The sequence below is a fragment of the Panthera pardus genome, unplaced genomic scaffold (assembly GCF_024362965.1).
Source record: "Panthera pardus isolate Hobbes unplaced genomic scaffold, ASM2436296v1 HiC_scaffold_21, whole genome shotgun sequence".
NCBI lineage: Eukaryota > Metazoa > Chordata > Mammalia > Carnivora > Felidae > Panthera > Panthera pardus.
The window spans coordinates 24,956,038-24,971,363 of NW_026526777.1; the positions used below are offsets into that span (position 1 = coordinate 24,956,038).

Here is a 15,326-nt window from a genome sequence, read left to right on the forward strand (position 1 = left end):
AGGAACAAACCTAAAGCCCACTCTGAAAATTCCTTTCCAGAGCCCTTGGCCCCTGGCACAGCCCATCCCTCGGAGGCTCAAACCCACCTATGAAACCACCTCTGGGCTCAGCCTGCCCCCACCTGCTCCACCCAAAGAAATGAACATCCTGCAAATCAGGGTGGAAATACATGTCTCAATGGTCCACGGAGCATATGCATTGTGCTATTTTTCAAAGCCCTTACCTTTGACCTGAGTATCGTACTCTGCTATGATCTCCTTATCCTTTTTGAATTTGGCCGGAGACGTCATGTTTTCCTTCTTTCTTCCAAATTCAAATTGTGAATTGATAGATCCACGGGAAAAATCCAACCACCGAAATCAATACCTCCAAGACCGCTTCTCCCAAGGGCAGAAGGGGCCCCCCGCGGTGGTCTCCAGCGCTCCGGGGAGCGCGGGCTGCGGGCTGGGCAGAAGGCTACGGCGGGCACATGCAGACGGTGGGCGCTGGGGCCGGGCGCGGCGGCGGCTGGTTCCTGTGCTAGAGCCGGAGCCGCAGCCTCAGCATTAGCCGGGAGAACTGCAGCGCCCGGAGGTTGGCCTGGGGTCTGACATCAACGACACAGGCAGGGAGTGGAAGTCCTTCCGCACAACATGGTGTGGGGGGTGCGGGGGTGTGGACGCGCCCAGCTGTGTCCCCGGGAGGGAGTGGGTGCGTAAAAGGGTGCCGGGGGAGGGCTGGGCGTGCTTCGCGGTTTTTTGTTGCACAGGCTCGAAGATGCTGCAAATCAAATCCCAAACGGGAGCCGCAGCAGCGCAGACTGGATCGGAAGTCGTTTGCTCCGGTTCACTTGCCTGTAAATGCAGGGAAAAGGGGAGGGGGCGATCAGCCCCGGCGCAGATCCTAATCGCGGCGGGGGTGGGGTAGGGGATGTCGTTCCAAGCCCGGCCTGGGCCCATTCATCTCGGCCAAACGCCGCCCGGCCCACAGAGCCCGGCGCGGCGAGGTGCGGAGGAAGGAAGCTCCCTCCGGATTTTGTTTTAAGGCTGGAAGAAAACACTTTGGAGCAGCCGCCTGCGCGGGCTTCGGGTGGGGACTGCGGCGGGAACGCGGGGCTCCGGGCGGGGACTGCGGCACCTCGGCGGCCTCCGAGCCCCGCCAGCGCTGGGCAGCGGCCAGCCGAAGGGAGCACTCTCGGCAGTGGCTCCGACGCGGCCCCTGACCCCCGGCTGGGGCAACTCCCGGGACATCAAAAGGGATCAAAGCCAGGGAGGGACAAGCCACCCGGGCACAACTTTTCTTCCCCTCCCGCCCCTCCTCCCAGTTGTTTTGTTTTTGGTTACTAGCTTCTCTTGGCAGCAAAATGTTGAGGGGGGGTGAGACCTGCAGGAAAAAGCCTGCTCCGCACGGGGCACATCCAGGAAAACAATGTGGTCGGCAAAAGCAGGAAACGGGTTAGAGGCGAGGGTCGGAGTCGGGAAAACCCAGGGGCGGGGGGCGGAAGGCAGCCGCCGCCTCCCGCAAGTCACGGACGAGAGTAACTCTTAAATGACACCCCCAATATTTTTTGTCACCCATGCCCAGAGATCCCAGATACCGCACCCAGACCCAGGCTCGGTTGCGGGGGGGTGGGGTGGGGTGGGGGGTGGGGGGTGGGGCGAGGGGGGTCGGGAGGGACGGGAGGGTCGCAGTCCCGACCCTTCGCACCAGGAGGTGCCTGAGGAAATCCCGCCCTGGCCAAGGTCCGGGAGGCGGGAGGGAAGCAGCGGGAGCGCAGAGTTGGGAGTCTTGCTCCCCACCGTGCCACACCGGCGACCCTCCCTCCTAGGTCGCCCCTTTCCTTCTCCGTGTCAGGGGAGGGGGGGGGGTGCTCCGCTGGTGTCTCCCACTTCCCGCGCCGGGAGGAAGAGGGAGCCCAGGCGGCGTGGTGGTTCAGGCGGGCAGGAAGCGGGGAGGGGGGTGTGAGGTGGGGTCCAGAGGCTGCATGGGAGCCGGGGATAGATGACTGGAGCTTCTGCACACGTTTGGGAGGCGGGGAGAGGGCAAAGGGAGGATTACCTCGGGGAGGGGTGGGGGGTGGTGAGGCGGCTACCGTGGCCACGATGTTACATGGAACGGAAGGATGTTAGCAACTTGGGGACCTGCTATGGGTCTAGGGAGTGCGTGAAAGGCACCATTCCAGGAGGGCAGGGGGCTGGAACAGGGAAAAAGCCCCGGAAGCAGTGCGGAACAATCATCCTTCTGGGTCCTGGGCTGTAACCCGGCTGTCTGCCAGGGCTTGGAGACAGGGGAAGAGGACAGCCGATGGTTACGGGTGATGCCAACGACGGTTGCCCAAAGGTGGACCAAGCCTGCCCGTGTGCAGAGGACTTGGGGAGGGGGCTGAGGACTTGGGGAGGGGGCTGGGTGCCTGCTGCACAGCGGCAGAGTCCCAGGGCAGAGCCCGAGACTGTGCGGTGAAGGGCAGTGAGAGATGCAGTCTTGAGAAGTATTATGGGCTGTACTGGAAGATTTGGAGAGGGTCGAGGGGGAGGGCGTCTGAGTGATTCCGGGCGGCACGGCTAGGCGATGCCGCAAGCAGCATCCGCGCCCTCTCCTTCCCGCCCCAGCCCGGGTTTGTTCAGTCAGGGCTCCAGCCCGGCGGCCGGGAAGAGGAAAGGGGAGAGGGAAGGAGCCTTTACCTGGCTCTGACGCGACGGGTCTCAGGTCCCCAGCTTCGCTTCCCACTCAGAGATCTCCTCCCCTCTTCCCCGCCACCCGCTTCTACGCAGATCGGTCCCCCTAGTCCCCTGAGGAGCCTCCGCCAACTCCGCAGGACCCCGCCGGGAATCAGAGCCCACCCCCTTACCAATCACCGCCCGTTTTCTATCGACCGATGGGGCCTGTAGCCAATAGGAATAGCTGATCTCGGGAGGTCTGGAATGAGGAGGAGGAGCTTGAGAAACTTTGGAGGTGTGACTAGCACCACCGAGGCGTGGTCATAGAGCAAGCTCCTCCCAGGGTTGCCGAGCCCAGAAGTAGAATTAATGGGCGGGGTTAAAATGGAACCAACAGCCAAACACAAACTCTTGAGAGAAGGCACTACCAATTGGACCGGGGTAGAGAGGAGGGGCGTTGCGGAGAATTTTAGCCAGTAGAGAGTAGAGACCAGTAGGGACTGTAGAAAGTCTTCCAATAAGAAGCGTGAAGGGAGTGCCTTGCCTCTTTCACTGGGGCGGGAGTAGGGTTTGCCCAAGCCCCCCGGTGCCGGCCAATGGGAGCGGAGGCGGAGCCAAACTCGGCCAACCAGAAAGCCGAGCTCATCTCGGCACCGTTACTGAGGCGGGGCGTACGGTCTCCAGGCCACTAAGATCTCAGCGGGGGAAGGCTCCCGAGCCTTCCAATGCGGGACGCGGGCGAACTCCGGTTCTCCCAATCGGTGCGCTGCGCCTGCAATTCAAACTGACAGCCGGTTGGAAAGGCAGAGAGAGCGGAAGAGGGAGCAAAACGCGACGCGTTCGCTGACAGAGACCCCAGCGCCGACTGAACCCCAAAAGCGACCTCTGCCCCGTCCCATCAACACCATCGCGCGCTCCGGAGCGGCCGCTCCGGAGGAGACCTAAGGGGACAGCGGGGGGCACGAGGGAGAGCTGAGGGACCGGGACCAAGAGAAACGGCGCGAGGTCCAGCCAGCACGCTGAGGGCTGGGGGCTGCCAGGAGAGAAGTGAAGCGGGGGCCTAGCAGCGAGCAGAGCGGAGGAGGGAGGGTCCTGGGAGGACTGAGGAGAACCCGGGTTCGTCCGGGTGGGAAAAGCTGAGGGGATTTCTGGATCCTGGGAAGAGGAGAAAGATTTCCAAAGAGGAGGCGTGGGTCGGGACGCGTGGCCGGCGATCAGAGGGCGAGGAATTGGAGCGCTCCGAGGGAGGGGCTTAGGAGAGGCGCTTTCACGGAGGGACTCTGCAGGAGAAAGCTAAGGGAATTGCTACAGGGGCGGGAGCCGAAGAGTAGAGGAGCCTTTTAGACGCGTGGCTGGGGAGTCTGTAGAGAAGTTCCCAGGCCTTTTGTAGCTCGCCGCCTCCCCACTTCAAATCCCCCTGCCTTCCCCGAAAGTTAAAAGGAAAGCCACATTTGCTGCTTCGCCCTGTTCCTACTCAATAAATATCACTTTCACCCTCCCACGGGAAAACAGGAAAGAACTCATTTCCTCCCCAGTTTTAGGGCTTAGAAAAGGTCGAGGCCTCGCAATTTGATTTTTGGCCTGGGGGAATCCAACTAGGAAAGGTACTGCTCTTGTTTCCTTTTTCAAAACCCCGCACCGCATCCTTGCCGGGACGCCATGTCTACCAGCAGTTGTAGTTTCGAGGACCGGTGCGTGTCCATCCTGTGTTGCAAATTCTGTAAACAAGTGCTCAGCTCTAGGGGAATGAAGGCTGTTTTGCTGGCTGATACTGAAATAGACCTTTTCTCTACAGACATCCCTCCTACCAAGTAAGTCTTGCTAGTGGCGGGCAACGGTAGCCTTTAACTAAATGGGAAAAGTGTATGGTTTGGACCTCTGGGAGTCAACAAGGAGGTTATCATTTTGGTGTTCCAGCCACTCCCAACAGTCTGATGATCCCCTTGGAGTATAACTAAGTGGGCAGACTGTCTGGACAAAGTCTGTGGTTTAGCCAGAGTGGTCAGTCCTGATGTAATGTTTCTGGTTCAATTATAGTCATGTGACCACATCCCTTAAGTTGGATCCCCTGGCGCTGTGCCCCGCCCAACCATCCTAACTCACTGGATCAAATCCACGACCTAGACCCTAGACTCTAGGTAAATTCAGGCAAGGTTCTCTGTACTGTTAGAAGAGTTCAGTTTTTCATTTTTATCCATAAAGTTTTAGGCCAAAAATATTCATAATTTGCTGCCATTATTTGCAATTTGCCAGGCTGAATCAGATCCATTGTCCAGGTAATTCAGTGTTCTTTTCTCAACAATCTCTCTCTTAATGAGAGAGAAATAGATTTTTAGGCGATGAAATAGACCTAGCCCTAAAACAATCCTTGTCAACTATTGCAGATACCACGCATTTGTTTGCATCATTAAATCCTCTTAAATTCTGTTTTCAGACACGTAAGAATTTGCTACCTATTTGGAAAAAGTAGCCATTTTATTTTACTCAAATGTACCTTTTTCTAGCTCCAAGAGGTACTTTCTCTTCCATAGGCAGCATATTTATGCCCTTATGTAATTTTCAAGATTTAGGCTAACAATCATAATACTTTAAAATGAACTTTGTGATGATAAGAAACTTCAACATTTTGGAAATATACTCAAAAGCTATGAACTCCTCCTTTCTTGAAACCTTTTCTGAAATGGTTTAAGTGTAGAGATGCCTACTGGCAAAGCAAATGGCTCTCATTTATTGCAAAGATATTTGGGTTAATATTTTAAGTACTTCTGTATGTGTGTGTGCACCTGTGTGTTACAAAAAAAAAAAAAAAGCACTAGACAATAAATCTAGAACCTACTATTGCACAGGTTCTATGATTTTTTTTTGTCTAAAGCTTTTTCTTACTAGTAGCACACACAGATGCACACATGCAGACAAATTAAGAAAAATTTTTTAATATGTATTTGTTTTTGAGAGACAGAGCAAGCACAAGTTGGGGAGGGGCAAAGAGAGAGAGAGAGAGAGAGGGAGACACAGAAAATGAGGCAGGCTCCAGGCTCTGAGCTGTCAGCACAGAGCCCGTTGCGGGGCTCGAACCTATGAACCAGGAGATCATGACCAGAGCCAAAGTTGGACCCTCAACCGACCGAGCCACCCAGATGCCCCTAAAATATTAACCCATTCATCTTTGCAATAGATGTGGTATGCAATAAGATGAGGGCTCAGACATTGAATTGTTAGAGGTTAGACCAGAGTCTACATTAGAACCAGGTTTTTCTTATCGTCTCTTCTTCTTTATAGGGGTTGTAATAGTAATGGATTAGCGTGCTAAGATATGTATGAATTAATGAACACATAAGATTATTTAAGTGGAATTTTGTCATATTTATGGTAAGCTCAGAAGTATTAACTGACTCTTACAAAATATACTATCATTCTGCTTTAGAGTCTCTTTCAGCTCTTTGGGTCTACAAAACTCATGCTAAATCACAACCAAAAATACAAGGATATGGAAAAATCGGAACCCTGTGCACTATTGGTAGGAATATAAAGTGGTGCTGCTGCTATGGAAAATAGCATCGAATTTCCTAAATAAATTGAGAATAGAATTACCATATGATCCAGGAATCCCACTTCTGGGTGTATATATGTATCTGAGTATGTGTTTATATTTGGATATATACCCAGAAGAATTCAGTGCAAGATTTAAAAGATCTATTTGCACACCCATGTTCTTAGCAGCATTCTTCACAATAACCTTGGTTAACCTTGGTCACTGTGAAGAATGCTGCTAGGAAGCAATGCAAGTGTTCATTAACAAAATGTGGTATATGCAAACAATAAACTATTACTCAGCCTTGTAAAGGAAGGCTATCCTGCCATATGCTACAATAGGGAGGGGCCTTGAGAACATTATGCTAAATGAAATAAGGCAGTCACAAAAAGACAAATACTATATGCTTTCACTTATACGTGCTATATAAAATGGTCAAATTCATACTAACAGAAAGTAGGTGGTGGTTGCCAAGGGCTGAGGGAAGAGGGAAATGGGGAGCTGTTTGATGGACATAGAGTTTCAGTTTTGTGATACGAATAAGGTCTGGAGATTCATTGCACAACAATGTGAATACACTTAAGACTTCTGAACCGTACACTTAAAATGATTAATTTAGTAAATTTTATGTTATATGTGTTTTTACAACAATTTTTTAAAAAGTACCTTTGACCATTTCTGCACATTTCCTTCTCCAGTGCAGTGGACTTCATTGGAAGATGCTATTTCACTGAAATCTGCAAATGTAAACTGAAAGACATCGCATGTTTAAAATGGTAATTTGTGGCAAGATTCTAGATGGCCCTGCATTTGGAAGATGGATGTTAACACCACAGCACAGAGAAAGGTTCAGTGGGCTGCATCGAGCACTGGTTATAACCCATGCAGTGAGCCATTGCGAAACCATTTGTTACTTCGAGTTATTTTTTGAAAGGGTCTTGTGTCACATTTGTATATGATTTTATAATTTTTCAAAGCACCTTGACAAATATCTGCTTCAATTTTCAGAAAAAGTCAATGTAGTTTGGGAAGATAAAACAGAGTTACAATCGTAAAAATCAGGTTTGAGCCCTGGCCCTACTCTTACTCTAAATGTGATCTTGAGTAAATTCCTTAAGCCTCTAAATCCCTGGACCTCTGTTTCCTTGTTTAATTTATAGCTTAAGAAGATAGAAACAATCTTCTAACTTAAGAAGATAGAAATTTAAATATCTTTTGTGTTTACTTTATAGAGTGTTGTGAAGATTAAATTAATTACGAATGTTAAAAGGCTTGATAGACTATAAATTACAACACAGATGAAAACTATTACTATTATCTTTTGAGAGGTAGACAGACTTGAGTATTATTTGTCCCATTTTAGAGAGAAGAAATTTGAGATTTTTTTTAACATTTAAATGGGGTTTGGATTATAAATTATAATCCAAATAATTTAAATTCTTATGTGCTAATGATTTAAATTCATTCTTTCATTCATTCAAACCATACATTAAAGTCCTACTATGTGCTAATCATTGCTATAGGGGCTGGAAACACAACAATAAATAAAACAAAGTCGCTGGCTTTTGGACATTATATTCTAGTGGGAAGATGATTGGTTAGTAAGATATTTAAATCAATAAGATATTGAATAGGGTGGAAGGTGCTCCAAAGGAAATAATAATAATAATGATAATAATAATAATAATAATAATAATAAATGATAGAGAAAAATAGAGGTTGGGAGAGTAGGTAAGAGCTATTTGAGATAGCATGGTCTGGGATGACCTCTCATGAGAGGGTAACATTGGAGTTAAATCCGAAAGGATGACAAGGAGCGCAAGGGAAAATGTTCTAGGCACAGGGAACAGCTAGTGCAGAGAACCCAAGGCAAGAGGAAGCTTAACATGGTCATGGAATAAAAAGATGATGGCCAGCATGGCTGAGACATCGTGAACGTCAAGGGAGAGTAGTGTGAGTAGACTGGAGATGCGGTCAGAATCCAGATAGTCTAGAGGAACGCTGTCCAATAGAAATCTACAAGCCGCATATGTAACTTAAAATCTGCTAAAAAAATCTAAAAATAAAGAAAATCTTCTAATAACCACATTTTAAAAAGTAAGAAGAGACAAGTGAAATTAATTTAAATTGTATATTTTACTTAACCCATATAACCAAAATATTGTTTCAACATGTAACCAACATAAAAAATTATTAACAAAATATTTTACATTCTATTTTTTATCCTTAGTCTTTGAAATCCAGCATATGTTTTATATTTACAGCACACTTCAGTTCAGTCTAGCTAAACTTCAAGTGCTCAACAACCACATTTTGGATAGCACAGATCTAGACCTTCATATGAAGGGGTTTTTTTGTTTTGAGTTTTGGCCAATGGGAAGCCACGGAAGGGGCCTTAGCAGGGGAGCAAAATGGTCTGAATGTGTCCCTACTAGAATGTCAGCTCCATGAGAATAAGGACTTTGTCCACTGCTGTATTCCCAGCACCTGGAACAGTACCTGACACATAGTAATAGATGCTCAATAAACATGAATTGAATGAGTAAATGAATGAATGAATACGGATGGTGATTAAAGTCATAGAATTTACTCTTGCAATATAGTCCTACAAATAACTGTCAGTCCTGGTCCAAGAACAACTTGCTTTCATGTGTTTGCCTTTCAAGCAGATTATGATTAGAAGACATATTTTAGGTAGGCTGGTACCTTTTATAGTATTTTTTTATAGGGCCTCACAAAACTGACTGACTCCCACGTCTCCCAGGGTGGAAACAAGCTATAATAAGAATTTTTACAACCCAAGGTATAAGTACATGTTATGATTAAAAAAAAAAAAGTACTAGCTAAAACGTTCCCTGTATATTCACTTTATTTAATAATGACCATATAGGAAAAAAAATCTGTGGAAGAGTGAAGTACTTGCAATCAGATGGATAATCTTGAAGACAGTAAAAAACTTTTGCAACTTTCTCTAGAAGCTACGGATTTGCTTTATTTCTGAATTCCTTCAAAAACACTAAAACTAAAATTAGAGCAGCCAGCTTGTGTTTGGTTTACAGGGGCTCATGCTGTCTTCCTACTCCTCCATCTGTTGAGACAGTTTTTAGGTGCTGGCGTAGAACTAGAACATAGAAGAACCCAACTTGCCACAGTCCTGGGGATAGCAAAAACCTTTTATCTGATATATTTTGTCTGTACAGCACCTCAATTCTGGGTGTTCTACAGAACACATCACAACCTTATGGCATGGCGTCTAGAAGCTACCTTCTGAAAGGACAACGGGTAAAGCAGCACTCACAAGGCAATGGAGAATGTGTTAGTATTTGACAGTAGCACTGTCAAGTTTAACATTACCAGAGTCACTCCCATCCCAAAGATCTAGCAATGGAGGTTGTTAGGAGGAAATGAGGACTCGAGGTGGTCTGTTCATTTACGTTAGCACACGAAAATGTTTATATGGCCAGTTATTACCTGGTATCTGAGTATATTTACTTTTCTTTCTTAGTGGGAACATTGTAGGTTATCATGTGATTGTTCCCTGTTGTTCCTGCCTTCTTTCCTGCAACAATGGACACTTCTGGATGTTTCACAGCCAGGCAGTTTATGATATTAACAGACTAGACGCTACCGGTAAGAAACAATTGACTCGGAAATTCCTCTAACATTTACTTGTCTACCAAAACCTGAGTGAAACTCGCAATTGATTGTTTGAGGATTCTCTCTGAAACCCTCTCACCTGAGTTGAAAGTGTGAAACTTCAGGGCTTTTAACCCAAATATTCAGTTAGGGGAACTACTAGCCAAAATTCCTTGCCATTTCTATTTCATCGTTGTGTATACAAGAGCCTCAGACTTGGCTCTTTTGCTTCTTGGTCTCTTAAAATTAATAGTTGCTCTAAATTGTTGCACTGATACGTATTACAACTCCAGAGAATTTTGGAAGATTTTAGATCTGATGGTCAAGTGTGTGTGTGTGTGTGTGTGTGTGTGTGTGTGTGTGTGTAAGAAAGTAGGGAGGGGAGCCTGGGCCAGTAGGACCTGGGAGGGAGGATGACTAGGTAACCTCTGTATTTGGTGATGTTGCTTCAGGAAAAAAAAAAAAAAAAAAAGACATTTTGACATCTATATTAATAAATTATGATGGAATTTTATTCAAGGGAAATATTTAATGCCGATACGTTGTACTAGTTATTTAGTAGGAAAATATACAACCAATTCTTTTTTTTTTTTTTTTAACATTGATTTATTTGGGGAGAGAGCAATCAGGGGAGGGGCGGAGAGAGGAAGACAGAATCTGTAGCAGGCTTGCACTGACAGGCTGACCACATAGAGCCCAATGTGGAGCTCGAACTCCCCAACCATGAGATCATGACCTGAACCAAAGTCGGATGCTCTACTGACTGAGCCATCCAGACGCCCCGACAACCACTTCTTAAAGGATGTTTACATAATACATTTTATATTGTCTGCAGCCATTTGGTTTTGTTGTGCACATGTGTTTTCTCTATCTCATACCTACTTACACAGCAGACCAGGTTGACTTGTAGTGGGACTTTTTTAGTGGGAACTGAAGTTTGCAGAACTTTAGTTTACGGAACAAATTTAAAGAATTCGACAATCCAACTTGGCACTAACACCCTCAGGTTTTTAAATGTATGTTTTAATCTTCTTCAGAACTTAAAATACATTCCTCTTCTTAAGGATGATTTGTCTTCACAGACGGAAGATCATGAATTGTAAGCTAGGTTCTGAGGGTCTTTAAACCTTCCAATTATGCTTGGGTTTTTATAGACTCTGATTTTTTTTTAATCACCTGGCATTCAATTGTAGCTCTCAACCCATCATTTGGGGGTCTTAATTTCAGACTCTGGGATGTGACGAAGGCCATTTTTGAGGAGAGACTTATCTGAACTCCCCTGAGATACAGGTTCCTAACTTAGGCCTCCAGTTTTATATTTGTGTTGACCATGGACACATTAAAGGAAGTTTCTGCTTTGATACTATTTTTCCTGCTTCATAGAATTCAAAACACAGGGTGGAGATTTTTCCATTTTGATTTACTTTTTAATTATTGGTCAATTTTTCAAAGATAAAAGCCCAGCATTCTTCCATTCACATGGAATCTAATCCATGAGAAACAGATGTATCACAGGATTTCCTTCCTCCCTTCTTAACAGAGAAAGGAAGGTGCTCCTTCTGTCAGATCCAATCTCTTAGTTTATTTTTTCTCCTTTGAACCAATTGTGCCGAACTACTCATGTCTCTGAGTATTCACTCCAAGAATATCAAACTTCTCCTTTGTAACCCTAATATTGTGATTTAAAATGAGACTTTCAAGATGCTTGGTATAAAACAGGGTTTCTCATGATGCTGGGACTGTCCTTGAATCACCTGAATCAGCTGCATCAAAGGAACACATACACAAGCTTTATGAAATTCTAGAATGTTTAGATGGAAAGGGCCCCAAGTCAATGTTCTAGGCTAGGCTGCGTGTGTCCACCTGATTTCCCAAAACTTTCCTGAGGACTCTTGAGAAACCTCAGTTCAAATTCTCTGGGATTGGCAAATGCCCTCAAAGGCAAATTGACTTCAGCTCTCCACTTACCTTTATGGTTCTGATTATCCCTTAGATTTTGGCCTAGTAACTCCTTATTATTCCATTAGCTCATCAAAGCCATATTACCGGAAGCAGAATACTGTTCATTCTTGGGAGGGGAGGGGAGGGCAGAGTATTTTTTATTATAAACAATGCAAACACACAAAAAATGCAGAAAACAATACGATAGACTTCTGTATCCACCCCCGCCCCCCCAGCATGAAATAGATGCTAACTTCTTGCCTGATTAGATTCTAGTATCTCGACCAAGAGAGACAGTTGATGGTTTCCACTGTTTCAACAATGCCACAGTGCACCTCCTTGTACATATCTCCTTGAGCACCTGTGCAAAATGGCAGTTAGAGGAAGTGATGAGTGAGGGGCTCTATTTGCTATATATGTATATATTTGCTCTATACGTATTTAATTCACACAACAGAATTCAGAAACAAAAAGAAATGAGCTAAAGCTATACATGTGGATATAGGTAAATCTCAAAAACATGTTGAATGAAAAAAGCAAATTAGAAAAGATACATATAATGCCATACTATAAAAAATTTAAATACATTAAAAAATAATATATATTGTCTGCAGTTGCGCACACTCAGAGTAAAGGTAGTTAGAACACCCATGGTGTACTTACTGGTGGTGGTGGAGGCGAGATTGAAACCAAATCTCCAAACCCTGGCTCATTCTCTTCCACCACGTGGCCACACTGACAACCTGATGATGTGAGATTTGCTTTCCTTGTTGGACTCCATTGGCTCCCCTAGAGGTCAATTAATAAATTGTATTTTTTCCCAGTTTAGTACTTTCAAGTTCTGTAATACAGTACGTGCCCAGAACAAACCATGTCATTATCTTCCATCATGTATCTGTCATGTTCCTACTATATGCCTAGGCTAGATTCTTCAGTATGGAATCTGACTACCCTTTCACTATGAGGCTTTAGATTGTTGTTGGTTTTTTTTAATGTTTATTTATTTATTTTTGAGAAAGAGAACACAAGCAGGGGAGAGGCAGAGAGAGAGGGAGACACAGAATACAAAGCAGGCCCCAGGCTCTGAGCTGTCAGCGCAGAGCCCCACATGGGGCTCAAACTCATGAACTATGACATCATGACCTGAGCTAAAGTCAGACACTTAACCGACTGAGCCGCCCAGACACCCCTAGATTGTTGTTTTGTTTAATGTAATGGCAGCTACAACCTGGATAGCTTCCAGACTAAAACCCACCTGTAAGAAAGGATTGCAGTTCGTATTATAAGTGGCTCTAAAACCTTGTTGTTTTTAATCACAAAAAAGCCACCAGCTACTTTTGTGCTTGTTGAGGAGATGAAGAGACTTATTCAAGCCTTTTTCCTGTACCCTCCAAAGAGACACTTAATCTAAAATAATCTTGTGAGATCTCCATCCTTAAAAATCATTAAAATAGATTTGAAACTTACCAGTGTAGAGCGATTATGGCATAATACAGCTAGAGGCAGAGTTTGAGGAAATGGGCCCTGAGATCCTTCGGAGTTCGAAGATTCTAGAATTCAAGCCCTTACTTCAAAGGGCTTAAGAAATGTTTATGTCTTAGATGAATAATATTAGATAATTTTTATCTATGGTACATTCTTTAATATCTTTTCTCTTTACTGTTAACACTATGGTTCCGTATAAAGATGTTAACATATAAGGTTTTCTATATCATGTTGCGAGTTGTAATAGTAGCTGGCTCTAAGTAATTTTATGATCTTTTCTTTTCAGGTGTCAACTTCCTACTTTGGGGCAACTTGCCAGAGATAGAAGAGAATACAGATGAAGACACATTAGATATCTCAGCAGAGGAGTGCATTCGATGAGTGGGATTATGAGATGTATAATATCCAGACATTTTCCTATTTAAAAGAGAATATTAATGGACTGACTTTTAAAATATTAGCAAGGATATACTACTGATTTCTCCTTTTTTTTGGAAAAAAAAATGAGACATTTGTTGATTTATTTATTTGCTATCTCAGATGAATTACCTGAATTTAATCTGAGTTATGGTAGTTCTTCTATGGCTTCCTCCTCCTCTTCCTCTCTCCACCCTCCACCTGGTATAGATGTATTCTTAACTTCAGATTGGAGGTTATTTCATGTGTCACTCAACTACCTGGGGGTGAACCATGCATGCAGATGGCAAGCTCAACTGGGAATTAAAGCTTAACAGGAATTTTTTAAAAAACCAAGCCGTTAGGTTTTCATAGGTACTGGTTATCCTGTGTCATACTGGTGAAAAATCCTTAAAATGGAGCAGGACTTTGTGAATCAGCAAATAGAATAAGTTAAAACTTTAAAAATATATGGAGAAATTCTCTTAATTCCTCAGCACGATGTTAGATAAACGAATTTTAACAACAAAATTATCAGCATATACTGTTTCCCAACATGATTTATTTATATTCTTCTGAAGTCATGCAGTTATTGTGTTATGAAAGCAGGGCAACTGAACCTCCATATTCTATTCTCTAGGAGTTTTTCTGTAACTAGCAAATTTTAAATGAGTATTCTCACTTCCAACCCTTAAATAGAAAAAAAACTAAAGAAGTGTTTTGCTTAAGCCATTGTACATTATAAATAATGTTTTTGTTTTTGTTTTAAGCTGCATTCAGAGCCACACAGGAATAGGAAACTGGGATAGTGTTGGATTGTGGTTTTAGGTATAGCTAAAATCAGTGTATTGCTTAGTAATATCTCAGCTGTAAGCATTTTGTCAATAGCGATACCTAAACACACAGAGTTGTGGTTTTGTAAATAAAGTTTCATGGGGCGCCTGGGTGGCTCAGTCGGTTGAGCGGCCGACTTTGGCTCAGGTCATGATCTCGCGGTCCGTGAGTTCGAGCCCCGCGTCGGGCTCTGTGCTGAAAGCTCAGAGCCTGGAGCCTGTTTCGGATTCTGTGTCTCCCTCTCTCTGACCCTCCCCCATTCATGCTCTGTCTCTCTCTGTCTCAAAAATAAATAAATGTTAAAAATAAATAAAAAATAAAGTTTTATTATAAAAATGACCAGCCTGCCTTTAATCTTTTACTGTAACCATGTTTCTTACCCCAAAATGTAAAGGTGTAGAACACAAGAGCTAACATTTATTGAGTGCTAGCTATGTGCCAGATCCTGTTCTAAAGTCTTTACAGGGGCAACAGGATGGCTCAGTTGGTTAAGCATCTGACTCTCGGTTTCAGCTCAGCTCATGATCTCACAGTTCATTAGTTTGAGCCCCACATTGGACTCTGCTGTCAGCACACAGCCCTCTTCAGATCTTCTGTCCCCTTCGCTCTCTGCCCCTCCCCCCATGTGTCTCTCTCAAAATAAATAAACTTAAAAAAAATAAACTGTTTACAGATTTAATTCACTTATTCCACACAACAAACCTATGAGGTAGGTATTATTATTCCTTTTTTACTGATAAGACAGGTGAGGCATAGAGAGGTTAAGCAGCTTGTCCAAGGTCACATAACTGGTCAGAGATGTGGCCAGATTTAAACTCAGACAGAAAGACTGACTTCAGAGCTCTGCTCTTTATCTTTTTTTTTT

The 15,326-nt window shown here is 44.5% G+C and overlaps 2 protein-coding genes across 10 annotated transcripts in view; one reads left to right on the top strand and one right to left on the bottom strand.

The window, feature by feature from the left end:
- Positions 1-2,794, bottom strand: part of SRGAP2 (SLIT-ROBO Rho GTPase activating protein 2) — a 233,764-nt gene extending 230,970 nt beyond the window's left edge. For all 8 annotated transcript variants that reach the window (XM_019433816.2, XM_019433801.2, XM_019433809.2 and 5 more), the window contains exons 1-2: positions 2,662-2,794; positions 225-834 (exon numbers count right to left, since the gene is read on the bottom strand). In XM_019433816.2, coding sequence (XP_019289361.1) covers positions 225-291 — 67 coding nt within the window. In that variant the 5' untranslated portion in view covers positions 292-834; positions 2,662-2,794. The remainder of the gene's footprint in view (positions 1-224; positions 835-2,661) is intronic.
- Positions 2,784-14,561, top strand: FAM72A (family with sequence similarity 72 member A). Of its 2 annotated transcripts, XM_019433859.2 has the most exons (4): positions 2,784-4,448; positions 6,868-6,945; positions 9,675-9,799; positions 13,518-14,561. In XM_019433859.2, exons 1-4 carry the CDS (start codon positions 4,297-4,299, stop codon positions 13,610-13,612), a joined length of 450 nt encoding a protein of 149 aa, XP_019289404.1. In that variant the 5' UTR covers positions 2,784-4,296; the 3' UTR covers positions 13,613-14,561. The 2 variants fall into 2 exon arrangements, with proteins under 2 accessions (XP_019289404.1, XP_019289414.1); XM_019433869.2 differs by lacking the exon at positions 9,675-9,799.
- Positions 14,562-15,326: the final 765 nt, after the last annotated feature.

Coding starts and splice junctions, on each gene's coding strand:
- FAM72A (XM_019433859.2), top strand. CDS start 4,297: ATGTCTACCAGCAGTTGTAGTTTCGAGGACCGGTGCGTGTCCATCCTG. Junction 6,946..9,674: donor GACATCGCATGTTTAAAATG/GTAATTTGTGGC, acceptor TTTCTTTCTTAG/TGGGAACATTGTAGGTTATC. Junction 9,800..13,517: donor TAACAGACTAGACGCTACCG/GTAAGAAACAAT, acceptor TTTTCTTTTCAG/GTGTCAACTTCCTACTTTGG.